This window comes from Pan troglodytes, chromosome 15 (genome assembly GCF_028858775.2).
Source record: "Pan troglodytes isolate AG18354 chromosome 15, NHGRI_mPanTro3-v2.0_pri, whole genome shotgun sequence".
In the NCBI taxonomy this organism is placed as follows: domain Eukaryota; kingdom Metazoa; phylum Chordata; class Mammalia; order Primates; family Hominidae; genus Pan; species Pan troglodytes.
In genome coordinates, this window is record NC_072413.2 from 74,967,223 (window position 1) to 74,995,179 (window position 27,957).

The following is a 27,957-nucleotide window of genomic DNA, read 5'->3' on the forward strand; positions in this document are numbered from 1 at the left end:
GCTCCAGTCCAAGCAGAACAGGGCATTGTGAACCTCCAGCTCCAGGCAGACACAAGGGAGGGGGGAGATTGTGGGAGGTGGTCACATGACCGTCTGGGCTGAGACCCAGGGGCACAGAGTTAATTTCTTCACGTTCACATGGCCCTACATTCCAGAGCCGCCTCTCCCAGGGTGCTGGCCATCAGTATTGCCCCCGGCGCCCCCAGCCACGCAAACCTGTTCTCAGATGCACCCAGACCTCCTGGAACTGCAGCTCTGGGATTCCAAGTGCTCACTCCTCCCCTCAAAAACACCACCCCCAGCTGGCAGGGTCTGTGCTGGTGAAAAGCGAGGTGTGGAGGCAGAGTGAGGGGAGGGTGTGAACTGTCCTTCAGGTGACAAAGAGGAGTGAAGCCAGGCAGGGGTGAGTTATTTACCCCTGTCTCGATTGCCTGTCTATGAAATGGGACCAATAATAGGACCTACTGTGGGGATTTTCCTTTCAAAGGAGAATCATGGCCACGACCAGCCTCAAAGATTTACCATAATGAAGGAGAAGTCATATATGACAGTGCCTGGCCCACTGTCAGTTCCAAAGTCTACAGTCAATAATTTCTCTCCCATGGAGCATGGTGGCTCACGCCTGTAATCCCAGCATATTGGGAGGCCGAGACCGGCTGATTACGTGAGGCCAGGAGTGAGAGACCAGCTTGGCCAACATGTTGAAACCCTGTCTCTACCGAAAATACAAAAATTAGCCAGGCATCGTGGCACTTGCCTGTAATCCCAGCTACTCAGGAGGCTGAGGCAGGAGAATCACTTGAACCCAGGAGATGGAGGCTGCAGTGAGCCAAGAGTGCGTGACTGCACTCCGGGCTAGGTAATAGAGTGAGACTCTGCCTCAAATAATAATAATAATAATGTCTCTCCTTCAGTCTTTTCTTTCAACCACAGCATCCCTGTCTGTGACCTAGGAGTACAATTCTGACAGCCTCCACGAGCTGCTGTGGCTGGTGGGAGAGGGAGGGGAATGAGGCTATTGGTAAGGAAGGCTCTGAACGCTGTTGGGATAGCTGGCCTCCATAGACACTGCCCCACTTCTTCCCCCAAGTCCTTCCAGAGAATGTCCAGTCATCCAGGGGCTGCTCAGGGCACCCAGCTAAACACAGGGATGTGAATGCCCTGGATGTGGGCCTGTGGGCCAAAGATACACACAAACACACACACACACTCACTCACTCACACTCCTTGCCCAGAAGCCTAGGATGCACCAGAACCAATCCTTGGCTGTGGGGGCAGGGGGCATCTTGCTGACTTTTCATCAGCCCCCAGACCCAGATTGGGGCTCTGTCTGACCCAAGCCCAGTTCCTTGTCCTGGACCTTTCTGCTTGTCCTGGCTTGTCCTAAGAACTGCCCCCAGGAGACATATATTATAGATCTAAGCTTCTCTGTGCTTTTAATACTGCTGAACATGTACACGAAATAACTGCCCATAGTGCAGGGGAACTGGAGATTTGGAATGAGAAGGAGACCGACTTACTTTTCTCTGAGTACCTTCTCATGCTCTTTGATTTTTTTTTTTCTTTTACCATGTGTATCTAATACCTTTTTTAAAATTAAAATACTCCTGGGGCCAGGCGCGATAGCTTGCGCCTATATAATCCCAGCACTTTGGGAGGCTGAGACTGGCAGATCACTTGAGGTCAAGAGTCCGAGACCAGCCTAGCCAACATAGTGAAACCCTGTCTCTACTAAAAATACAAAAAATTAGCCGGGCGTGGTGGTGCACACCTGTAGTCCCAGCTAATCGGGAGGTTGAGGCAGGAGAATCGCTTGAACCTGGGAGGCGGAGGTTGCAGTGAGCCAGGATTGTGCCACTGCACAGCCTGGGCAACAGAACAAGACTCTGTTTTGAAATAAATACATAAATAAACAAACTCCTGGGATGGCGAAATGGTGGATGATGGCTTTGATTGTTGTTCTAAGAAATTTGGACTTACCCTGTAGGCAACAGGGAGCCAAGGGAGGTTTCTAAGCAAGGGTGTGACTTGCTCAGATGTAGAAAAAAAATGGATTCTGCTACAAAGCCATGGCCTGAAGTGGGCAGACACCAGAGCTTACGGGAGACCAGTCAGGAGTTGGGACACTTCTCTCGAGTCTAACCTAAACCTGGGAGCCACAATTGTAGTTCCCATGTAGAGAGGTAAGCTTTCCTGGATCCAGCACCCCAGACCTGGTGGATGCACACCTGTGACCCCCAAAGAGGCAGGACAATCAAGCTACGCCCAAGAGGTAACTGACCAGCATTTCAGCCTGAAGAAAACAAAACTGAGGCCAGGCACGGTGGCTCACGCCTGTAATCCCAGCACTTTGGGAGGCCGAGGCAGGCGTATCACCTGAGGTCAGGAGTTCAAGACCAGCCTGACCAACACAGAGAAACCCCGTCTCTACTAAAAATACAAAAATTAGCCAGGCATGATGGTGTGTGCCTATAATCCCAGCTAGTTGGAAGACTGAGGCAGGAGACTTGCTTGAACCCAGCAGGCGGAGGTTGCAGTGAGCCGAGATTGCACCATTGCACTCCAGCCTGGGCAACAAGAGTGAAACTCTGTCTCAAAAAAAAGCAAGACTGGGAGGGAAGACACCAGCTAGTGGGGTAGATACTCCCCACAGAAGCAATATACCTTACAAATCAGGGCCACTGCCTGTTTCCTGTCATCTCTCTGTTCCATCAAAAATGAGACAGAGGTAAGCTCATTTTTAAATTAAGTTTGAGGGTAGGAGGCAACTGAGGACGACTTCAGAAGAACAGCCCTGCTCCAGAATCCCTGATTGGAAATACTGCTTGGACAGCTCCACTGTGTTCCCTCAGAACATAGAACCTAGTACGGGTGCAGTAGCTCACGCCTGTGATCCCAGCACTTTGGGAGGCTGAGGTGGGCAGATCACTTGAGGTCAGGAGTTAGAGACCAGTCTGGCCAACATGGAGAAATCCCATCTCTACTAAAAGTACAAAAATTAGCTGGGCGTGGTTGCAGGCGTCTGTAATCCCAGCTACTCGGGAGGCTGAGGCAGGAGAGTCGCTTGAATCCTGGAGGCAGAGGTTGCAGTGAGCTGAGATCACGCCACTGCACTCCAGCCTGGGCAACAGAGACTCTATCTCTAAAAATATATATATATATAATAATAATAAAATAAAAATAATTAAAGATGAACATAGAACCTAGAAAGTGTTCTCCCCAAGGGGCTTCCTGACAGCCCTGCCTGTAGATAGCCTTGCTCACTGGTGTCGGTGAGGCTCACACTCAGACTCAAGGGGATGTGGAAAGGGCCAAGGGATGGGGCTGGTGCTGTGAGTCTTGGTTTCCTGGGCTCTGCAGGTCAGAAGTTTGTGGCCCTCTGCACAAAGGAACACTGGAGTCTGGGCAGACCCAGGCTCTAGGCTGCCTGGGGCTTGGATTGCACTGGGTCTAAAGGGCCTTGGCTACTTAACCTCTCTGAGCTTAGGTGGCACATCTATAAAGTGGGGCTCATCACGCCTTCCTCCTAGGCAGGCCTAAAGCTGGAATGATACAATGTGCAGCTGCCAGGCACATTGCACAGCATCTGGCCTGTCCCTAGACTCCTTCAGTTGCCCCTTTAGCTGTGGAGGAGAGATGGCCAGACAGAGGTGGGTGGCAGGGAGAGAACTGAGAAGCCCCAAGCTGAAGGGAAAACGGGGGAGTCCTTGGTGTCCCTCCCTTACCCCCTCCTTCCATGCCAAGATAGTTGCTCCCTGTTGGTTTGGAGTCAGTTGCTTATCTGACTCTAAACCTTCAAAAGCCTGGGTAATGTACCAAGACCCCATCTCTTTAAAAAAAATGTTTAGCCAGGCATGGTGGTGACATGCACCTGTAGTCCCAGCTACTCAGGGGGCTGAGACGGGAGGATGGCTTGAGCCCAGGAGGTGGAGGCTGCAGTGAGCCGTGGACATGCCACTGCACTCCAGCCTGGGGAAGAGAGCAGGACCCTGTTCCAAAAAACAAAGAACAAACAAACAAAAAAACAAAAAACCTTCAAAAGTTTCCCATCAGCAAAGAGGGGAGGTGGTGTGAAGGGCCACAGATCAAAGGTTAAAAAAAGACTCTACCAGCCAGGCACAGTGGCTTACGCCTGTAATCCCAGCACTTTGGGAGGCAGAGGTGGGCAGATCACAAGGTTAGGAGTTCAAGGCCAGCCTGGCCAATATGGTGAAACCCTGTCTCTACTAAAAAGACAAAAATTAGCCAGGTGTGGTGATGGGCGCCTGTAGTCCCAGCTACTCAGGAGGCTGAGGCAGGAGAATCGCTTGAACCCAGGAGGCAGAGGTTGCAGTGGGCTGAGATCGCACCACTGCACTCCAGCCTGGGCAACAGAGTGAGACTCTGTCTCAAAAAAAAAAAAAAAAAAAAGACTCTACCAGTTCAGGCCCACCTGACATTTACAGTCAGAAACCTAGAAATATCTCTGAACATTCCCTTCCCCCAAAGGCTACAAGGGATAAATGTTTTTTGCTAGTCCTCCAAGAATTAGTAAAAACAGTGAACCCCACTGGACCAGGTATCGCTATCCTTTTGCCCACCTTATCATCACTCCTCATAGAAACTGTCCTTAAATTTTTCTTTCATCTTTTTTTCCCCCCAAGACTGCCCAGGCTAGTCTCAATCTCCTGGGCTTAAGCAATGCTCATGTCTCCTAAGTAGCTGGGATTACACCATCATGCCCAGCTCTCAAGTATTCTTTTTTTTTTTTTTTTGAGATAGAGTTTTACTCTTGCCCAGGCTGGAGTGCAGTGGTGCAATCTCAACTCACTGCAACCTCCACCTCCTGGTTTCAAGAGATTCTCCTGCCTCACCTCCCAAGTAGCTGGGATTACAGGTGTGCACCACCACTCCTAATTTTGTATTTTTAGTAGAGATGGGGTTTCAGCATGTTGGCCAGGCTGGTCTCGAACTCCTGGCCTTGAGTGATCCGCCCACCTTGGCCTCCCAAAGTGCTGGGATTACAGGCGTGAGCCAGTGCGCCCGGCCTCAAGTATACTTAAAGAAAAAAAAAAAAAAAAAAAAAAAAAAGCCAGGCGCGGTGGCTCATGCCTGTAATCCCAACACTTTGGGAGGCCGAGGCAGGTGGATCACGAGGTCAGGAGATCGAGACCATCCTAGCTAACACAGTGAAACCCCGTCTCTACTAAAAATACAAAAAATTAGCCAGGCTTGGTGGTGCACACCTGTAGTCCCAGCTACTCGGGAGGTTGAGGCAGGAGAATGGCGTGAACCCGGGAGGCGGAGCTTGCAGTGGGCCGAGATGGTGCCACTGCACTTCAGCCTGGGCAACGTAGCAAGACTCCGTCTCAAAAAAAAAAAAAAAAAAAAGAAGTTGCCAGCCATGGTGGCTCACGCCTGTAATCCCAGCACTTTGGGAGGCTGAGGCAGGCAGACCACAAGGTCAGGAGATCGAGACCATCCTGGCCAACAAGGTGAAACCCATCTTTACTAAAAATACAAAAAATTAGACAGGTGTGGTGGCACGTGCCTGTAGTCCCAGCTACTCGGGAGGCTGAGGCAGGAGAATTGCTTCAACACGGGAGGCGGAGGTTGCAGTGAGCCGAGATTGCACCACTGCACTTCAGCCTGGGCGACAGAGTGAGACTCCGTCTCAAAAAAAAAAAAAGGCTATTATAGCTGTTCCCTAATAAGAATCTAGCCCAGACTCTGCCACTGTGTGACCATAGGCAAGTTATTTCACCTCTCTGTGGCTTGGGGTCTTCATCATTACAAAGTGGATGGACCAAACATAAGTTCTTTTTTTTTTTTTTTTTTTTGAGACAGAGTTTTGCTCTTGTTGCCCAGGCTGGAGTGCAATGGTGCGATCTCAGCTCACTGCAACCTCTGCCTCCCAGGTTCAAGCAATTCTCCTGCCTTAGCCTCCTCAGTAGCTGGGATTACAGGGACGCGCCACCATGCCTGGCTAATTTTGTATTTTTAGTAGAGACGGGGTTTCTCCATGTTGGTCAGGCTGGTCTCGAACTCCCAACCTCAGGTGATCCGCCCACCTGAGTTTCCCATAGTGCTGGGATTACAGGCGTGAGCCACGGCGCCCGGCCAGACCAGACGTAAGTTCTAACCTCAATTCATGAATGGGCTTTAGATGTGCATAAATGCCTTGAGAAATTGAGTAGTATTGGTTGCATCCCAGAAGGGAACTGAGTAGCAGAGGGGCCATTGTACTATATTCCCCTTTGCATCCTTTGTTTTTTTGTTTGTTTGACGCAGGGTCTTGCTCTGTTGCCTAAGCTGGAGGGCAATGGCACAATCATTGCTCACTGCAACCTCGACCTCCCAGACTCAAGTGATCCTCCCGCCTCAGCCTCTCAAGTATCTGGGACCAGAGGCATGCACCACCTTGCCCAGCTAATTTTTGGTTGTTGTTTGTTTGTTTTGAGAAGGAGTCTAGCTCTGTCACCCAGGCTGGAGTGCAATGGTGTGATCTCGGCTCACTGCAACCTCCACCTCCCAGGTTCGAGCGATTCTCCCTCCTCAACCTCCTGAATAGCTGGGATTACAGGTGTGCGCCACCACACCTGGCTGATTTTTTTCTATTTTTAGTAGAGACAAGTTTCACCTTGTTGGCCAGACTGGTCTTGAACTCCTGACCTCAAATGATCTGCCTGCCTGGGCCTCCCAAAGTGCTGGGATTATAGGTGTGGGCCACCACGCCCAGCCTGCCCGGCTAATTTTTAAAATTTTTTTGTAGAGGAAGGGTCTCACTATGTTGCCCAGACCAGTCTCGAACTCCTGGCCTAAAGCAATCCTCCTGCCTCAGCCTCCCAAAGTGCTGAGATTAAAGGCATAAGCCACCACTCCAGGCCTCATTCTTTGAGTTTTGAACCAAAGGAATGTATTACCTTCTCAAAAACAAATATATAAAATGTATATTAAAAAAGAAAAAAATGTATGCAAATCCTTGTGTATGTGGGCACTGGTATATCTTGGGGAGGAGCCATAATTTTGCTAGATTTTTCCAAGGTGTCTCTGACCCCAGAAAGGTTTAGAGAACATTTCACTAGATGACCTTAAGAGTCATTCCCAGTGCAGTGGTGCTGTCTCGGCTCATTGCAACCTGTCTCCCAGGTTCAAGCAATTCTCATGCCTCAGCCTCCCGAGTAGCTGGGACTGCAGGCACACGTCACCACGCCCAGCTAATTTTTGTATTTTGTATTTTTAGTAGAGACGGGGTTTCACCATATTGGCCAGGCTAGTCTCGAACTCTTGACCTCAGGTGACCCGCCTGCCTCAGCCTCCCAAAGCGCCCAGCCCCAATTCCAACTTCCTGACTTGATGAAGTATTACAGAAAACAAAAGTGAATTTCAGTATTTATTACATCAGCCAGTCTGGGCTGGAAGCAACTGAAAACGCACCTTGAATCTTACATTGAGGACTTGATACGGTGAGCCGCCTTCGATGGTGGACTATGGTGCTGTCTTCAGAGATCAAGGTCAAGAAATTACTCCCATTGGCCTATTCTCTCAAAGCTGTTGAATTGAGTCCTCATTGCCCCACCACTCTGCCCACTTAAACATGTCGTTTGGATTTGCTGCACAAATGATGCACATAAATAAATATGAATTTTTAAATGTTGGCCACTTTGGCTCTGAGGGGAAAGGGAGTGAGAAGGATAGGAAACGAGGGTCGGAAGAAATGGAGGTAAAATGGAGATGAATGGAGCCTCGGCTCATCCAGAGGCCTGGGCTGAATCTCAGAAACCCACAAGAATCCTTACACGCCAGAGAGGAAAAGTGCTTCCTAGGCGTCCAATGTGGAAAGCTTCAGGGAAAGGAGAATCCAGCTGAGGGATCAGAGAAAGGCTGGCTAAGGCAACCAAACCAGCAGCTGAATGGGTCCCAGCGAAGGAAAAGTTCACATGGTTTAAAAAAAAAAAAAAAGCCTCCATTTAACAAGTGGCCCCCGGCTATGATAAACTTTAATTAACTGCACTATTATAATTCACTTCTAGCCTGGGTTCCACCCCAACCTGCTCTCTCCCTCCCACTCCCTCCCTCCTCTCCCCAACGTCTCTAGTCAGGTTTCCTTAGTGAAACCAAACTGGCCTCCATGGCTGGATGCCTCATTATTACAGCTGCTGCTTCTACTGTTCATAATAGCACCCAGCAACAAGAAGGAAAGAAACGATGCTGTTCTCAGCGCTTAAAGACAGGCCCTCCTTTCCTACCTATGTGCACTAGTAATCAAGGGTCTTACAATCCTAAAAGTTCCTGAGCATAATACCATAGTGATGAAGAGACAGTTGCAGGCCGGCAGGAGCAGCTGTGCACAGAAACCGGTAACAGGGACAACTCCCAGCTGGAGCCACCAGACACAACTCATAAGGTCCACGCCCAGACAGGTGATCCACATGTCTAAATTCACATGCACTGTGCAATGCCGGAGGAGGGGTGGCTGCACCCACCGCTCCTTCCTTCAATGATAGTTAAATTATACCCGTGACACTGTATTCTCAGGCTGTTGAGCTTTACCAATTTTAAGAGTATGTGCCTTGGGAGCGGGAGTTGGGAGCATCTTAGAGGATCTTCCAGGCAAAACATGCTTGGTTTTTATTAATGAACTTACACAAAAAGCCAACCCAGACCTTTAAGTGCAATGTGTGATTGGTAGCCAGGCGAGGATAGGTTTTGGAATTAACTCTTCCTACAGTCTGCTATGCATTATCACCCCCAAGTTAATTACCCCTGCGGATGAAAATAGGTTTCATGACTCATAAGCACCAATACAACACTTGGCAGCAGATGAAAATGCAAGGACACATTTGCAGGAAGCTGACATGAATATCTATTTATATGTGGGGAGATTCTTAAAGAGGTGAGGCAGGCACCTCCCATGTACCAGGATTAAGAGGCTGCAGCAGATCCATCAATATTGCCACTTATCCACACCCACACATACACACGCGAGTGCGCGTGCACACAGAGTCCTGGTTTCCACCACTTCAGTGATGGCAGTGGCAAAGCAGGAAAAGAAACTAAAAGGGTGTTATTAACAAGTTCCGACACCAGCCCGGCCTCCACACCAGAGTTCTGGGAGAACCAGTGATTTGTTTCTCCCCAAACGTGCCTGTACCCATCCCCACCTCCCAGTCTTCCCACTCCTTTGATGGGAGTGGAGTGGGGGATCCAAGTTTCTTAATAGTCCTTCAGCCTTGGAGGGGACCAACAGGGCCCAGCTCGCCCCGCCCAGGAATGAGATGTGGCCAGGAATCAATTTGACTGGATTGCCGGGTTTTGTTTTGCTTCCTCTCTCCTGTTTTCTGCTCTTCTATTTGCCTCCCAGGAAAGTACAAGGTTCAGATCAGGTTTGTTTGCCTTCCCCTACCACTGGGAGGACTCCAGGCTGCTCTCAGCCCACGAGCAGGGGCTCTGCTCTAAAGGGCAGTAGTCTTCTCTCCGCTTCCCCGCCTCTCTGCACCTCACAAACGCCGCCAAAAGCTGATTAGATGAATAATTGCATTGCTTCACCAGCAGGAATGGATTTTTATTTGATGTTGGAAGTAAACCTTTGCTTCAGGAACTAAGTTTGGGGTTTTCCCCCCTCTTCCTCATCCTCGGAAACCCTCTCTAATCAACTAAGTCTTTAGAATTATTTCTGCCTTTAAAAATAATTATTTAAAATACAAGAAAGAAAACTTGTAATGAATGAGGTGAAAACTGGTTTTCCAAGGCACCAGCCTGAAGCTACTGCGGACTCTCCAGGCTGAGTGTATGCATTTGCTCCCAGCTCTGCGGCAGTTTTGTTTTAAATATGCAGACTGATGTCTATCATATCTAAGAAGCAAAGCATCCTAGCTTTTCTCCTAGACTTTTTCGCCCACTTGTCAAGTCACCAGCTGCACTGGGTGTCAGCCTATGTTCACCGCCACAGGGCGAGGCACCAGAAAGCATTCTTGACAATGCCATTTGCAGCTGGGCCCGCATCCGGGGGAAAATAGAGATGCTGAAGAGTAAACCGAAATCGCTTAGTCAGCAACTGTCGCCTCCCCAAGAGGTGAATGTAAATAGCCTGGTACCGAGGGGGAGGGGCAGCAAGGCAGCACAGGGCCTTTCCCACAGGCCAGCTCCCAGGGCTTTCAAAAGCACTAGGATTTTCGTTCTATACTGGAGGTAGGGAGGGTGTCGCCTACGTCGGAGTTGCATGGCCTTAGCCCTAGAAAGACAAAATTGCTGACTCAGCGCAGTTAATATCAATTGAATTTATTACAAGTTACTAAGCTCCAAGGCACATTACAGTGTTCTGTTAACTACAGAAATGTATAAAGGACAAACAGAGCAGATTCTCCATGTCTAGCATTTCGCTCTACTGTTCAAAAGCATCCGTGCATCAATAAAGCAAAAACAAAACAACACGTGTAGATCCAACACATTCAGGTCAGTAGAAACAAACCAAAACATTTTCCCCTCACAAACTTGCAACAAAAAACACCCCATCCCCCCCGACACCCCCTTACCATTTTGCAAACAAAACAGAAAAACAAAACAAAACAGAACAAAATAAAGTGAAGACTTCAACACTTGGGGCAGTTTAGAAGGAAGCTTTCACCATTTTATAGCATTTTTTTTTTTTTTTTTTTTTTTTTTTTTAGGCAGCAACACTGGCCTTGGCAAAAAAAAAAAAAAAAAAAAGTCTTTTTCTTTTGTGTGTGTTTTTCCTTTCAGAGAGTGCATAACATTTACAAAAATACACACCAGCAGCAGTCGTTGCTAAGGGCTATTAATTCTGTACCTAGGCAAACATTCTGCCACCAAATAAATGCTAACGATATGATGCAAATGACCCAACCAATACTATACTGCTTAACACAAACCAGCTTATCCTTCAAATGAAGAAGTTACATACCTTTGTTTCAAAATATAGAAACATACGACGAAAATAATGTCTATACATAAGACTAACTTTTTGCAGTTTCGTTATATTCACAATTCTACACCTTGGGAGTGAGGGGAGGGAGGGTCGAGTTGGGTTGGGGGAGGGGCCCTCAGGATTGGAGAGGAGCTGGTCTAGGGCAAAGGAGGTGGCTGCCCAGTGGTTCAAGGGTCTCTCTCCTTTTTCACTTTAACATCCCCAGCTAAGATAGTCGCGATTTCGCCCTGCATGAAGGCCCAAGGTACATTCGACCCGACTAGGGGGCATTTCTCTCCGCTGGGGCAATACACCTCGCCGGTGGCCCCCTGGGCCTTGATACTCTCTCTAGAGCAAGGAAAGCAAAATTTGTGGCTGGGGACGGAAGGGCACTGAACGAAATGCGTGTCCTCCAAACGTTCGTGGCAAATGGTGCAGCAGAGGGGTCCGCTGTTGGCCATGGGGGAATCCGGAATGTTTTGGGGGTGCACTTGGTCCATGCCCGGGTGGGCGCTAGGCGGCGGGGGCGCCACCTGTAAATTCAGGTCCCCGTTACGTGATGCCAAGCGGCGCTGCCCCGGCACGGAGGCCGGCGAGACTGGGCTGCTGCTGTTGCGCCGCGCGGACGCAGTGGTAGAGTGCACGGAACTGCCATCCTTGGGCGAGTGCGCTGTGCCCAGAGTATCTGCCACCGACATGAGAGCGGCCATAGGGGACGGACCGTTCTGGGGGGCTGACTCAGGTGGGGTGGTCCGGTTGGAATGGGGTCCCAGAGGTGGGGGCGGCGGAGGCGGACCCCCTGCCGCGTGCCCCGGCGCCGCGAAGCCCCCGGCGGACATGGTGAGCTTCAGCGCCTCGCTCTGGTTCGCCATCCACTGCTGCCTCTGCTGTTCCTCGCCCAGCTTCAGCGCGCCCTCGGCTGAGTCCGGGGGCTCCGGAGAGGCCTTTCTCTTGCGCAGGCTGGCGGCTGCGCCCCGGCCCGACGGCGCGGCGGGCGGCAAGGCCCCGGTCCCCGGGGGTGCGCTGGGGGCGCGGCTCAGACTCACCAGAGCAGTGGGCAGCATGGGACAGCTGGCGTCCAGGTAGGGCTGGGGCAGCATGTCGGCGCCGGGCACGCCCTCCTTGAAGAAGCGCACGGCTTCGGGGAGCAGGTCTCCAAGCAGGCGCCAGTCCCCGGAGCCGTGCTTCTTTTCGTACTCCAAGTACTTGAAACCCGAGGATAGGCCCCGGCCGAAGTCCTTCATGCAGTCCTGATACATCTGCTTGGCCACACCAGATGCACTGGAGTACACGTTGCCCGAGCCCGTGGGGTACTCAATGAACAGCTTCAATTCGTAGTCCATGCCGGGCTTGGAGACGGCGTCGAAGGCGAAAACGCGGCCCAGCAGCGAGTGGTCCTTCTTGAAGCGAACCTCGTAGGGCGTGCAGCCTGCCAGCGTGAGCAGCGTGTCGCGGACCATCTTGGGCTTGTTGGCCCACTCCTCGGCGCGGTTGCGCAGGCTCTCGCTCAGCTCGGCCAGGGCCTCGGCGTTGCGCTGCTTCTCCTTCAACTCGCGCTCCTGGTCTGTGCTCGACACCGAGCCGGGCCTCTTACCACCAGCACCCACGCCCACCTCTGCCACCGACGAAGAGGTCGAAGACGACGCGGAGGACGACGTGGCCGATACACCCGGGGTACCCCCGAGACAAGCGGGGCCCCCAGGAGCCCCTGGGGGAGCAGGCGTCGGGGGCCCACGGCTGCCCAGGGCGTGGGGAGGGGGTGGGGGCAGTACCGCAGCGCTGGCCGGGCCGTTAAGCAGCGTCTGCGGTAGCAGGTTGGGGGGCACGGTGAGCTGGGGGCCTCCGCCACCCCCCGGGTTGGGCAGCCCCGTAACCAGCCCACCGTGCGTTCCACGCCGAGACGCCACCGACGCCGCCGCTGAAGAAGAATTGGGGCTCTGACGGTTCAGCTCTGGGGGTCCCTCCTCTGGTGTTGGTTTGGGGAAGCCGTTTGGGCCCCCCAGGCCGTTGGGCAGTCGCGCGGTGTGGCTGCTGCTTCCCAGGCTCACTGGCGGTGGCGGGTACTCGAAGCGGCTGCGCTGTTCCACCGCAGCGGCGGCGGCGGCGGCGGCGGCGGCGGCAGCGCTTAGGCCGTAGCGCTCCAGGCCAGACGGGGCCGCCAGCACGGCAGGCTTGCTGGAACCATCAACGTGGTTGAGCTGTTGTTGTTGCTGCTGCTGCTGCTGCTGCTGCTGCTGCTGCTGTTGCTGCTGCTGTTGCTGCTGCTGTTGCGCGGCGGCGGCGGCGGCCGCCGCTGCTGCCGCCGCCGCCGCCGCTTCCTTAGCCGACAGGGCCACTGTCTTGACCCCGACGGGCGGCGGCGGCCCGGGGGAGCGGCCGTCCTGGAAGCAGCCGTGCGCCCGCTTCAGCTGGCGCGCTGTCTCGATCACGAACTCGATGCGATCGGCGCCCTCGTAGTTGACGCAACCGCGACATACGGGTTCCGAGAAGTCCCAGATCATGGCCCAGGGCATGCGGGGCAGGTCGCACAGGTAGCAAGATTGTCTCCGGGACGAGGACACCTGCGCCGCCGACATGATGCCTGCCCTGGGGAAGGTAGGCCCCCGCCCGGGCTGTCTCCGCGGCGCCTTCTCCTCCGGGAGGACTGGCCGGCTGGGGAGGGAGTCCGACTGCGGGGGAGGGAGGAGGGGGGGCGAGAAAGTTCTGCCCCAGGGGCTGGAGGGAACGCGAGTCTCCACCGCCGGCGCAGCGCCTCGCCGTGGGGGCTCCACCGCCCGGGCAGCGGACGGGTTCAGCCCTTTCTTCGCCCCCACCTCCTACTGCGGTTGACTCGTCGCGAGGGGAGCTCAGGCGCCTTCTTCCTGGTGCTGCAGACTTGGGCTGGAAGCTCCCGGCCCGAGGGGAGGGGGCGAGGGTGCCCGGTGCTGGCCGCCGTTGCCTCTTGGCCCCCTCCCCGGAGTGGCTGGTGCGTGGAAGCTCGAAAGGGGCTGTCTCTTCCTCTCCCCGGGGACCCCCCTACGAGCTGCGTCCTCTCCCCGACGGGCCCCCTGGGGCGAGGGCCAGAGGGTTCAGTGCCACCCGGTGCCCGGGTCCAATCTTGCTGAAGCCGCTGCTTCCCCGGAGGACCGGGGGAGGGGGTGGCAGCCGAGAAAGGACCTTCTCCCCTCCGCAGCGTCGGCCGTTCTGCTGGCGGCGACTGGGTTTGCACCCCGGAGGGAGCCGCCGCGGCCACTGCTTCCAGGACGCACGAGAGCAGAGGAGAGGAGTGCACGCACGCAGGCTCCCGCCGCCCCCAGGCCTGGCCGGCGCCCGGGCCGCCGCGGCTGGCGGCGCTCACGTTGGCTGCAGGGCGCTCGCGCGGCGCCTCGGCCCGGGTCGCATCCCTTCCCGCTCGTGCTCACGCTCGCCCGGAATGTGGGGTTGTGATTGTTACTCTACGTTCCGGAGGCGCGTCTCGGCGCTCCTGCTCCGGCTGCGGCTCGCGCTGTCCCCGGCTTGGCCGCGCGGGATGCCGCCCGGGCGGAGCGCTGACGTCACCGCCATGCTCTGCACCAGTTCTTCCCCCTCCCCTTTACACTTCCTCTGTGGAGCCCACTTGTTGCTCAGGAAAGGCGCATGCGCGGCAGGACGCCCAGATTCCTCCCAGCCGGCCCCTCCTCCGCGCCTCCGCCCTCCCCTCCCCCCTCGCCGTGTGTGTACAACAGCTGAGGCCCGGCGAGCTAATGCTGGAAGTCCAGAGCTGGGGGTGGAAATTAAACAGACGATGACCTTTCCTTTCCCTGCCCGGCATTCCCAAGTAAAAACGCATTTAAGAACCACTAGCGTCGTTTCCGATCCCTGCTCCCCACCCCACCCCCAAGCCTCGGCAGTGAATTTAAATGTCCTGTTTCAGGATTTTTCGCCGTGAATTTCGTATAAGGTATTAACCATTTCATCTGCGGTTGAACCTTATCCCCCCCGGCATGGATGTTAAATTCATCGCCACCACTGATGCCGAAGCACCTGCAAAATTAGCTGTTTTCCAATCTTCCAGAAATTGTCTTTTCTATTTGTTTTTGTGCCCTGATCTAGGAACCCGGGCTTCAACGATAGAGCTAAATGAATTCAGAGTGCGCTACCCTTACCCCCAGCCGCACTTTAAAAATTTTGGCTGAACGTCTGAAGAAGATACGAGCACCCCGAGGCCTTTAAGGAAAACAGGCAACTGGCTGCGCACAGCTGCAGTTGAGGGCAGGGAGGGGGAGGGGCCGGAGAGGCCAAACAGGTGAGTGGTGTTTCTAGAGTTTGATTTTTAAAAGGTGGAGGCAGCATTTAATAATACTGATATATTTTTGTAAAGCACAGCCGCAGTTTTCAAAGTTCTTTCTCAGGCGCTGTGATCTCACTCCATGTTGCCCCAGAAGGCGGAACAAGGCCGTGATTTTTTTTTTTTTTTTTAAGACGGAGTCTTGCTCTGTCGCCCAGGCTGGAGTGCAAAATGGCGCGATCTCGGCTCACTGCAACCTCTGCCTCGCAGGTTCAAGCGATTCTTCCGCCTCAGCCTCCCAAGTAGCTGTGATTACCGGCACCCGCCATCAGGCCCAGCTAATTTTTTGTATTTTTGTAGAGACATGGTTTCACCATGTTAACCAGCTGGTCTTGAACTCCTGACCTCAGGTGATCCTCCCGCCTCGGCCTTCCAAAGTGCTGGGATTACAAGCATGAACCACCACGCCCGGCCAAGGCCGTGATTTCTTCTGCCTTACAAGATCACTGCTCATCAGTATTGCTTATGGCACGATGGATATGTTGGTCATAGCTCTAGTTGGGGCATTTCTATTGATTATTCTAATTATTGGGTTTGCTTTTTTTTTTTTTAATTTCATGAAAACTGAGATAATCCCAGGGAAGGCTGGAGAAGGGAAAGCAATATAATGGGATTTCGGATTCTGAAGTCTGGCCCACCAGATTGAAATTTCCTCTCCATCACTAACTGGCTCTCCACCCTTAAGCTAGTTACCCACAAAATCTCTCTTTTCCATGGAAAAGAGAATGGAATGATAGCTCCCAGGTTATTAGGGTTGTTTGAGATTTCAACTTCGGTTTTTTGTTTTTTTGAGATAGGATCTTGTTCTGTTGCCCAGGCTGGAGTACAGTGGCACACTCGCGGCTGGCAGCAGCCTGACCTCCCAGGCTCAAGTAATCCTCCCACCTCAGCCTCCCTAGTAGCTGGGACTACAGGCATGTGCCATTACACCTGGCCAATTTTTTTGTATTTTTGGAAAGGGATGGGGTTTTGCCGTGTTGCCCAGGCTGGTCTCAAACTCCTGGGCCCAAGTGATGCACCCACCTTGGCCTCCCAAAGTGTTGGGATTACAGGCATGAGCCACCTCACCCGGCCTCAATTTGTTTCTTGTCATAATAAGAGATAACGCTTACTTAGACTTGCCGTGGGACCTTAGTAAACTAGGTGGCTTACTTGCATCACCCTTAATATTATCTACATTATTAAGGGGATATTATCTATAGTATTTTGTTGTTGTTTTGAGACAGAGTCCACTCTGTCACCCAGGCTGGAGTACAGTGACGCAATCTCAGCTCACTGCAACCTCCACCTCCCAGGTTCAAGCAATTCTCCTGCCTCAGTCTCCCAAGTACCTGGGGATACAGGCGCCCGCCACCACACCCAGCTCATTTTTGTATTTTTAGTAGAGACGGACTTTCCCCATGTTGGCCAGGCTGGTCTCGAACTGCTGACCTCAGGTGATCCTCCCGCCTCAGCCTCCCAAAGTGCTGGGATTACAGGCATGACCCACCGTGCCCGGCCTATTACAGTATTAAACCCTTAATATTATCTACAGGGTAGATTCTTTTACCTCCATTTTACAAACCAGGAAAGTAAAGAGGCTATATAACTTGCCTACAGCCATTAGTGATGGGGCTGGGATTTGAATCCAGTAAATCTGATTTGAGGTGTCTTTGACAAGCTCAGGCTTGCAGAGGTGGTTTGGGGTGCTCAAAATTCCCATCAGCCCCAGTTGATTTGGTGTTACATACAATCTTACGTAAGTACTACGCCAATACACCTTCATAACCAACCCCCAGCCTCCCCTTCCAAGCGCATTTGTACCACTGAGTTCTATATACAGAAGTTGTAGATCTGTCACTACCAGACTGTAACTTAAATACACCATACAGAATGGAGAGCAGTGTTGGACTCACAGTTAGTGTTAGTTATTATTAGTATTGATACTAGTGTTGGTACTATTGCTGGTTGACATGTGACAGTACTTAGTAAACTGCATAAATTGTGAGGATCACTATTATCACTCTTATTACTAGTAATTGCAATAAAGTTCAGTGGAAGCAACAAGAGATACTTACTTTTATTTTGACACTTGACTTCCAGAGCCTGTTCCCCTATCCAACACTCCCCAGAGCCCCAATCTCCCACTCATTCTGGGGCCCCTGAGTGCAAAGGAAAGGCGAGTTTTTAAGGACAGAAGAGGAGGAGGAGCCCTAGGGAGCCCCTCTTTCATCTCAAAGCAGCCAGATTTCTGTTTTTGCAAAACAGTGAGCTCACTGTGCACTCTAGAGCAATAATAAACTTTCTCTGGCCTGCTGGCACTTTGCAGTGATTCCTCTGCAAAGAGTTGCTTGGGGAGCATTGCCTCACTCTCCCAGACTTCAGCCCTCCCCACACTACCGCTACCCTGGAGTGAGTCAAAACATAGGGGTGGGAAATGGTTTGACATCCCCGCCAGCCTGGGGCTCCTTAGCTTTGGCTCGGTTGGGTGACCCATTTCTTTACATTAATATTTATTCAGCCCTTCCCTTTATTAAACCAAAAATATTAGGGAAATAGCAACTTAGCCGCAACCCTCCAGCCAGGCTGCTAGAGAAAGCAAGTTGGATTCTATGACATGGTGTTATGTTTGGTATGCACACACATATGTCTCCATCTCCCTGTCTGTCTCTGTCTTCACTGTTACTAAAGGAGATATATATACACACATACATGCTGGGGTGCCTTCAGACACACTGAGTTAGAAATCAACGTGTATTTAAACAGACTTCCATTACAGACTCATAATCCTTTCATTTATAAAACACAGCTCTCTCCAAACCGCCCCCCCACCCCCCACCAAAAAAAAGAATCAACATCATTTGTGGTATCTCTTGTTGCCTGAGATGGCCGTTTGGGGATGTGTGAGAGACGGTGAGAGGCTAGAACTCCAGTGTTCTGGAGGTGGGTTTTCTCCCTGAAGAAGAGTCCCGTGCAACAAAACTATGACAACGGTGGAAAGGAACTGGAAAGGATTTGGGAGGGGGGTGGTGGAGGTGGAGGAGCCTCAACGTAAACTGCCAGGTGTAGAGACTCAAAGAACTCTGTCCATGGGGTCTGGGAGACAAGCAGAGACTAGCAGAGCCGGGCGCCAAACGGCGGCATCATCTTCCCAAAGTTCCTTCCTACTGTCGCTTTCCCCACCCAGCTTGCCATCTGGGCTGGCATCCTCAGAGAACCCTGCTCTAAACTGGAGCAAAAGGTCAGCTTTCCACCTGGCCTTGCCGGAGCACCATAGCCCAAGGTTGCTAGTGGTGAGAAGGTCGCCAGGCGCGCACTTCGAAGCTCCCTGCACTCTCTCTCCTGCCCCCGCCGTTTTGTGGCAGAGACGGGGCGCGGGTGTGTGTGTGTGTTGCGGGGGGGGGGGGGGGGGGTGGCTCTTGGCCTGGCAGCCCTGCAGTCAGCTGGCTCAACCTTCAAGGAGGCCCGGGCTGAACCTCGCGTCACCCTGCTGCAACGCGCGCCGCCAAGCGCTCCAGCGAGAGAAAGGCCTTTTTTGGTAACAGCCCCGCGGTAAGCGGGACCCACTTCTCTGGCCTGCGAGATCCGCCTTGGAGAAGATGAAAACAAACGTCTGCGTTGGGCCCTCCTCTGGCCTTTCGATGGCCCCTGATCGCCGCGCGCCAGGAACCCCAGAGGCGCAGTTTGAGCCCTGGGCCTGTAGAGACGAGCAAAGGGGCTGGGGAGGGTGGGGGAAGGGAGACAGCAAGATGATTTACAGATTTACTCCCAGGCCCATTCCGTGGCGGAAGTATTTGCCTTTCCCTAAAGGAGTAATCCCGGTATTTGGAAAAAAAAAAAAAAAAAGTATTAACTTAGGCCAGGGCGTAGGGTTACGCAAGAGCCACTCGAGCATGAAATCCCAAGAACAACGTGATTCGCTGAGAAGCCCCGGGGGAGGAAAGCCTGCACCGCCTGCCAGGACCTGCCCAGCCTGGGGCGCGCAGGCAGCCGGGCTCTCCGTGCAAAATCGGGTGGAAGGAAAAGGAGAGCGGGCGTAGTGTTTAGTGCAGGCACAGTGGCCACAGCGAGCGATGGATCTCTGACTGATTTCTTCCTGGAGGGGCGGGGAACAGGGAGGGGAGGGGAACAGGGAGGGGAAGAAAGGCGGGGGGAGTCGCGTCTGGTTCCTGCCTCCTCCCCGCTTCCTCTCTTTGCCCGCGTGCCAGGATGGGGGAGCCCAGCGCTGTCCTCAGCAAAAGCTGGTGTGGTTTTTTTAGGTCCAAAAATAAAGGAACGCTGGAATGAGCCGCCCAGGTACCAGGCCTAGAGGTAAAAAAAAAAAAAAAGAGGGAAGAGCCAGACAAGGGTGCTATTCACTGACCTGGTTGGGTTAAAACAAATACCCACACCCCAAAAAGGGGGGTTGGAGAGGAAGGAAGCCTTGGACGGCAAGAGTAGGCAGAAAGCTGGCAGGGCGGCCGACCAGGCCACAGGTGCGCATACCCCCGGACCCTCCACCCCGCCGGGCGCGCGCCTGGGCCTCAGCAGGGAGTAGGAGTGCCAGCCAGTTCCCACTGGCCCACACCGACCTGGGGATTTCCACAGTCCGGCTACGGCGACCGGTTGCCGCCGGCGCTTTCCTGCTGGGGCCACCAGAAGGCGGGGCCTCAGAGCGGGAAGCCCCTCCCTGCAGCCTCGCCATCCCTCGGTCAGGTCTGGTACATGGGGCAGCTGTCACTGCTGTGCCTGGTTGGGATGGATGGGCCAGGATCTTCAAATATTTTGGCTTGCGTGAGCTGAGTAGTTCAACCCGAAACTCAGGAGAGAGGGAGGAAGGGAGGGCGCTTAGCATTTGGGTACATATTTACATTATGTTGTTTAACTTGGACTTGGCTGACCCTAAACAGCTGTGTGAACTTGAGCAAATCTCTTGAATTTCGGTTTCTTCATCCGTAAAATGGGAAAAAGTTACACTGCTTCCTTTGCCTGCCTCGTTGATCTGTGTGGAAGACAATGTAATGTGCTTAATAAAATGTAAGAAATTATTAACAATACAACGACCAACATTTGTCTAGGGCTCCGAAGAGCATTCCCAGACATTATTTCACCAATCCCTACATCAACCCTGTGAAGTAGGTGTTACTTTCATCAACCTCCTGTATAGGTGAGGAAAGCCAAGTCCAGAATTACTGGAAACCAGGTTCCCTGGCTGTAAAACTGGCATTTCTTCTTTCACCCCGCCTGTTGCTATACCTTTTTGAGGGTCTCAGATGCTCCTCAGAAACTGCAAGAAATTAAAACCTCTCTCCCCATTGGAGTTTACAGGTTCATGTCCCAGTAGATGCAAGGTTATACATAAATTAGCACAGGTTATTTTGGAGTTAAAATCACTATCCAGCTTTGAAGCAAAATTGAGTAGTTATGCTTTCCTGGCACCCTGTAAAACCATTCTCTTTCTTCCTGCCTTTTTTTTTCTTTTACTTTCTTTTTTTTTTTTTTTTTTTTTTTTTTTTTGGAGAAAGTCTCACTTCAGTTGCCCAGGCTGAGTGCAGTGGTGCCATCTCAGCCCATACAGCCTCAACCTCCCTGGCTCAGATGATTCTCCCACCTCAGCCTCCCAAGTAGATGGGACTACAGGTGCGTGCCACCACGCCTAGCTCATTTTTTATTATTTTTTATTTTTAGTATTAAAAAAAAAGAGAGAGATGGGATTTTGCCATGTTGCCCAGGCTGGTCTCAAACTCCTGGACTCCAGCAATCCACCTGCTTGGGCCTCCCAAAGTGCTAAGATTACAGGCGTGAGCAACTGCGCTCAGCCCCTGCCAAAACAAAAACAAAAACATGTTATTTATTTATTTTGAGACAGGGTCTCACCCATGCTGGAGTGCAGTGGTACGATCTCTCACCTCAGCCTTAGGAGTAGCTGGGACTACAGGCATGCACCACCCCATACCTAGCTTAGTTTTTTATTTTTTGTAGACACGGGGATCTCACTATGTTGCCCAGGCCTGTCTCTTCTGGGCTCAGGCAGTTCTCCCACCTCAGCCTCCCAAAGTACAGGGATTACCACCGCATCTGGTCTCTTCCTGCCTTTTCTATACCCCGGTCCTTGGCAGAGGTGATGGAGGAAAATCTGAAGTTCTAGAACTCACTGAAGCATTTAGGAATTTACTGAGATACCCTTACCAAGGACAGCAGCATTTTCATTGTGCACTCTTGAGAAAGACCCCAGGCTGAACAATAAACAAGGAGGAAAATGAAGAGAGTGCATTTTATAGTGGAAGGAGCCTCTTCTCATACCCAAAAGTCATATCACATAAGTAACGTGCGCCACCTTATACGGGTCACACCAGCTGTATAGACACTCACCCAACATGTACTGTCCTGTCCTTAGGCTAGGGGCCACATGATTGTGGCAGGCTACAGTCCTCAAAGCACTTCTGGCCACCAGGTGCAGTGCAGTTGTGCACACCTGTAGTGCCAGCTACTTGGGAGGCTGAGGTGGGAGGATCACTTGAGCCCAGGAGTAGTTCAAGACTGCAGTGAACTATGATCACACCACTGCATTCCACTATTCCACCCTGGGTGACAGAGCAAGACCTTTTTTTTTGAGATGGAGTCTCACTCTACGCCCAGGCTGGAGTGCAGTGGCACAATCTCGGCTCACTGCAACCTCCACCTCCTGGGTTCAAGCGATTCTCCTGTCTCAGCCTCCCAAGTAGCTGGGATTACAAGTGCCTGCCACCATGCCTGGCTAATTTTTGTATATATTGTTTCATGGGGTTTCACCATGTTTGCCAGGCTGGTCTCGAACTCCAGACCTCAGGTAATCTACCTCAGCCTCCCAAAGTACTGAGATTACAGGTGTGAGCCACCGCACCCAGCCTTCATCTCTTAAGAGAAAAAAAAAAAGCACTTCTAGCCAAGGGTAGGTGTATAGCTCTGACATCAAATCTGGCCTAGGCATCACTGGAGCAAGAAAGCCCGGAAACAAAGTGACCCCTCCAACACATCTAGAGGACCACCATACTTTAACCTGAACTCCCCTCTCTGGCCGTACACAGAAGAGTAAGCTTGCTAGGTCCCTGGTGTGAAACTATCCTCAGTACTTACATTTTGTTTCGAAGCTGAAACTTGGCTACCAGATGGCCTGGTGGGTTTCTGTTCCCCAACTCCTTAACCAGTGCCCTTCCATTTACCATTCATTCAGTTATTCAACTATTTATTTAGGGAACACTTTCTATGTCAGTGCTGGATGAACCAAGCCAGACTGGCTGTAGCCCAGAATCTAGAAGCTTCCATTTCCTCCTAGGTGTCCTACTTTCCTGATGCAATAGCCCAAAAGTCATAAGAGGCAGAGCTTGTTCAATACTCCCACCAGCCACATGACTGACTTAGAGCAATCTATTTATTCTCTCTGGGACTCCATTTCTTCACCTGTCAAAGGTTGATATTAAAACCTGTTCTCCCTACTTCAGGGGTTTGCTATGAAATTCTGTATGTTAATGCCTAGGGCTGTAGAAAGGCGAGACACTGTGACAAATCTTTTTTCCAGCGCTAAGCCCTTCGAGGTAAAATGGGTGGAAAGCCAGGCCTGCCGCTAAGCCCTGTCCACTCTCTTCATCTTGCCCTTGGAGGGCCTCCTCCTGGGGGGCCAATCTAGCATGTCCATGTCCTTCTGGGCTGGCAGACAAACAAGCAATGACAAGCTTTAGGCCTAAGAGCTGGAGAAAGACAATAGCAAGGTTAGGCTGTTTTTTTCTCATCTCTCCTAGAGAGACAAGGATATCCCCTCCCCAAATCCCTGGTGGTGGCAGTGAAGCTCGGAGCAGTTGGATTTATTTAGGGCTTTTACTTTTTTTTTTTTGTTTTGGCCAATTTGGAAAGAAAAGAGGCAATGACCTCTTCTTTAAAAAACAAAACTAGGCAGGAAGTGTACTGGGCCTGAGTGGCAGGGACTAAGGGTGTAATTACAGGTTTTTGTTCAGCATTTTCAAGTAATTAAATCCAAAGGAAAGCGAGCCTAGCCGAGGCTTCTTGGATGCAGGGCAGACAAGAGCTGTGTGTATGTGTGTGTTTTGTGTGTGTTGGGATGGGGAGGAGAGGCAGGAGGTGAGAAATGGATTTGCTTTTCAGGCTGAGAAGAAGCGGGCTTCTCGCCTTTATTAATATTTTTACATTGCTTTTTTCAAAAGGTAGCCGATTATTCATCTTTTATTCGGTGCCACTGCCCTCTCCTTGGTGACATTTTCAGCGTGCACAGCTTTCTAGGCACTGATTTTCCTTCACGCCAACTCTCCCCCTCCCCACTTTTTCATATTCCCGCTTTCTGCCTGGTTGCCCACACAATAAACCCACTGCAAAATCCGCAGCCAGCTTTCTTGCCTACAGCTTCCATCCCAGCGACCTCCGACGCTGAACAATAGTCTCTCCTTTTGTTTTAAACATCTTCTGGCTTTCCTTGTTCCGCTTTAAAATACTTCTTACCACCACCATCCCTACCCAGCCTCCCCCGTGGTTGCCTCGGTTTCCTTTTGGGACAAGCAGTCTGTGCACAAGCGCACCTGGTTTGCAACGCCCAGAGCGTTTGAAATGGGTTCAAAGCCTAGGGATGCGCGGGCTCCTCTCTCCTCCCCTCCTCTTCCTTCCCTCTCCCTGGGCCCTTGGTGTCCCTCCGACGTTCCCTGGACGTTGTGAAGTGACAAGCAAGAAAGCATATACTGTCTGCTCACATTTTTAAGGGCAGGAAACCTGACCCACCCCCAGACCACGCGCCCCAAGGAGGGGCACTTGCATTTTCCGGCGGGTGGGGGGGCGGCCTCTACTAGGGTTAGCTGGGGCCGGCCTGGAGGCTGCCCCCTCCTCTTCCTCCTTCTCCTACCCCCACCCCACATCATGCCCTCAGATTACCGCCCCCACTTCCCCCGCCAGTCCCCTTCACCTACTCTCCCCAAGAACAGATTGTTTATCAGAACGGGCAGCCAAGAAACCTACTCCTGTTTCTGGCCTCTGCCAGAGATTAATCACACTTGGGAATGGCACAAAACTTGACTGTGTTGGGAAGGGGTGAGGCGTAGGGGGTAGGGAGGTGGGGAGATGTGGGGTGGGGGGATAGTTAAAAGGAAAGACCAATACATTTGACAAGGTGACCAAATCGGGGTTACCGCTGCCTCTCCCCTCCTTTATTTTAGTAAGTCAGTGCAGAAGACGGAATTCTACTTCATTCCCACTCCCTCTACCCCCACCCCCAATTACCTTCCTTCTTCTCTAGGTCTTCATGTTTGATGCTTTAATAGTACTGACTGGCTTTTAATTCTGATTAACATTCTCAGCTGGTGCGTGTGTGTGTGTGTGTGTGTGCGCGCGCGCGCGCCCTCGAGCGCGCGTTGGGGCCTGGCAAGACACACTCAAACCGGACTGCCTGACAAATCCCCCCTTTTCATCCTTCTCTTTGAAATGACATCAAGATGGACTTGTGGGGGGGGGGGATGAAGAGAGGAGGCACGGAAAAAAGAGAGGGAGGGGGAAGTAATTTATGTGCTTTTCTAAGGCAGCTAGTAAAATTCCTAAGGGAGAACAAATGCCAAAATTGACTGTCTTGGTGTATTTTAGACCCGATCGTCAGGGTGAATCATGTCAGGGCTTTGCAGTGGACCTGCAGCCTGGGAGCTGAAGGCAGGGACACGAAACATCCCTGTGTCTGGGAGGTGCCCTTCTGAAAGAGGCAGGAGATGGGTATTTGCTCTCACCAGGCTCCTCTCCTTCAGGATTTTTTTTTTCTAATTCATTGCAAGATGGAGTTTTTTTTAAAAAAAAATTGGCACTGATAAAGAAAAGCCAAGGATAGAAAACTCCCCATAAAACACGGCCCCCCAAGGGAAGTGCAAAACCCATTTGATGCAAAATATAGATATCTTCACCCTGGATTTTTCCCCCTTTGCTTTACAACTCTGCAGACATCAGGTTAGCAAAAGGTAATAAATAGTCCTTGCACAGCAGGGTCTGGACTAGTGAAAACAGTTTACTGAAATTAATGGGCCTCGCTTGAACCAAAACCTCCACTTTGGAATTAATGCCAGACATAGTTTTCCTGAACTCTATCCAACCGCCTAAGCGGCAGACAATTTTCATTCTATTTGTGCTGGAAAATAAAGCCCAAGCCCTTGATCTCAGTGTAGATTTTCATTAAAAAAAAAAAAAAAAAAGTACAGTGAATACTATGCCAATTTCCACTTTCTGCCCATAGAAGCCCTTGTGCTCTGGGCTGTGCGTGACGGTCAGAAGTTATCTGGTAAACTTTGCATTGAAAAGCATCTCCGAACTCCCTCCCCATCTGTGGCCTCACAGCTTTCACCATGACATCTGAGAGATTCAAGGAAAGCTCCAGAAACAGGCTTAGCTCTCAATAACAACCCTCTTCCCTACAGATCTTAGAAAGGCTGGATCTGAACAACGCTGCCTGCAAGACCTCCATTCCCACCCTAAATAAAGCGCCAAACCATCCAACCGAAACCCACCCCTCCTCCCCCGGTACTCAGGGTGTCTACAGCTCTGAGGCTCCCTTTATTTTTATTTTTATTAATGTATTTTTAAGGCTGAAAGGCACACACACCACACGCATTCACACCCAGTGGTTATGGGGTTTTGGCAGGTACGCGGAGACCCGGTGCCCCAGCTGTCAGTGTCTGATCCCAACCCCTCCTCCTCCTCCCTCCGTTATTTATTAATAAAAGCCTGGTCGTGGGCAGCCGGCGTTCTGGTTTTCATTGTACAGTCTGCACTGGTGACATAGGACATGTGGAAAATTTTGAGAGCACTGCGGTGAATAGTGTGGAGGGGGAGCGTGAGCAGGGGGAGGGGAGGGGAGGGAGGGGAGCGAGTTACTTTTTAGCTTCCGCTAAGTACTTGGCGGCTCGCCAGGCCCGGAGAATTGTGGGAAGCGAAAACCTCCCCAGTATAAACTGCCAGCTTTAAGCAGCCCTGACAGTTCTGCTCCTTCCAAACTTGGCAGCCGTTCAAAGTGCTCTTTCATTTGAAATGCTGGAAGCCTGCCATGTGCAATGCAGATTTGCTGTGCCTGTGCGCAGAAGGAACTGATAAATGCCGTTGCAGTTGCCATGGGGACAGGAGGCTATCAGAATGGCCTTGTGATCCGCAGCCTCTCTGCGCGGCAGGCTCTCGTTCTCCCCCTCCCGCCCCTCCTCCCTCTAGTCAGTGAGATGGTGAAATAAATGTTCTGGAAAAAGGTTAACCCTCCCCGCTCTGGTTCCGAGGGTGAGAGGAGGTTAACCTCTAAGCACTTCCTTGGCCTTAAGTGCCAGCCCGGAGCACAGGTGTCAGCGCCGTCCTTGGGTGGGTCACCATCCTCCCGCTCTCCTCTTTCACACCCCCAGCTTTCTTCCTGCTCCCTGGGGGCTTTCACAAAGCGGTATTTTTAATAGAGGCTTTTCAGCAAGCTCAAGTGTAAGTCTTTGAGTCATCAAAACCCGGATGTAAACACAGCAGCCCTGCATTCTGCACAGTTTGCGTGTATTTTATCTTTTTAATAATATTTAGCTGGCAACTTAAAACTGCAAGGATGCCAGATATTTTAGCCAGCCACTTACATCATGCAGCATCCATCTTGGGGAGAGTGGTGGCGGGTCCTTTCCTTGTTCTCTTGCTCCCTGCCGCCTACCTGAGACCGCAGGAAATCTGGGTCTTTCTGAAGGCATCTTCTTGTGGTGTAGTCCCCTTGGAACCGCGGCCTTTAGAATGAACATGACATCACCTTGGGCAACAACGACAGAGGGTGTGTTCCTGTAGGAGACAAGACACGGGGAGATCCAAGGTGAAACAGATCTATCATTTACGCTGCGCCAATTTCAGGTGTGTGAGGGTGCACAGTCTGGATCATCAGCCCCCCATTTAGCACGAACTGCCGTTTGAAACACAGTCTGATTTAATGTACAGAAACAAAATAGCACATTCAGATTTGGTATATTTTCAGGCCTGTAATGCCAACACTCCGGGTGGCCTGTTTAATGGGGAAAAAATGAAATATTCCACTCCAGCCCAGGCCTATGGAAACCAAAGAGGTTTAGTGATTTATTTACATTGGGGGTAAAAACGGTGAGCAGTATTCCTTCTCGGCTCACTACTTCCTGAAGGTTTCCTGAACCTAAACCTTCGTTAACATCCCAGGAAGGGAACTTATTTTTCCTGTGGCTTTCAATATTTTCTGCTAAATATATTTCGGCACACTGTTTATCTTGGGCTTCAGCTTTCAGACCTTTATGCACTGTTAACACCTTGAGGCTGTTTCACTGAAAAATGGTGTATGTTAATTAAAGAGGACTTTATGTGCTGGGCATTAAGGCAGGGGGATTTCTGTTTTGATCTGTCTGTATAATGAGGGGCTTCAGGATGAAACACAAGTCAGAGGCCTGTTAGCTTCGTGAAGCCCTTTTGACAAAGCGGGACCTTGAATGTGGGCCCTTGTATTCAAACCCTTGAAGACCACAGAATGTTGAACTGAACGAAACATTTCTTCCTAAGTGCATGGTGAACATGGAGGCCAGGAGAGGGGAAAGACTGAAAATGCCCCAAGTTCCTGGGGTTTAGCTGCAATTTCTTTGAACTTGACTGTCTCTGGGTGTCTGCTCGTGATTGTCACAGCACCTCTGGCCAAGGCGATGCACTCTGTCTCGCTGGAATTTCCTGATTCCAAAGTAGACCCTTCCAAATAAATAATCAACAAACGCCATCTGCTTCACCTTGCCAGCAGGCACAGAGCTGAAGGGTT

The 27,957-nt window shown here is 51.5% G+C and overlaps 1 protein-coding gene and 1 non-coding gene across 2 annotated transcripts; both read right to left on the reverse strand.

Annotated features, from left to right (window-relative positions):
• Positions 1–10,244: 10,244 nt before the first annotated feature.
• On the reverse strand, positions 10,245–14,929 carry IRF2BPL (interferon regulatory factor 2 binding protein like). The gene has a single exon (XM_510088.8). It carries the CDS (start codon positions 13,480–13,482, stop codon positions 11,095–11,097), a length of 2,388 nt encoding a protein of 795 aa, XP_510088.6. The 5' UTR covers positions 13,483–14,929; the 3' UTR covers positions 10,245–11,094.
• Positions 14,930–15,558: 629 nt separating this feature from the next.
• LOC107972249 (uncharacterized) lies at positions 15,559–27,065 on the reverse strand. The gene is made up of 3 exons (XR_010151241.1): positions 26,780–27,065; positions 19,763–20,172; positions 15,559–18,909 (listed from the first exon to the last, which is right to left on the reverse strand). It is a non-coding gene; the product is annotated as an uncharacterized LOC107972249 (transcript).
• Positions 27,066–27,957: the final 892 nt, after the last annotated feature.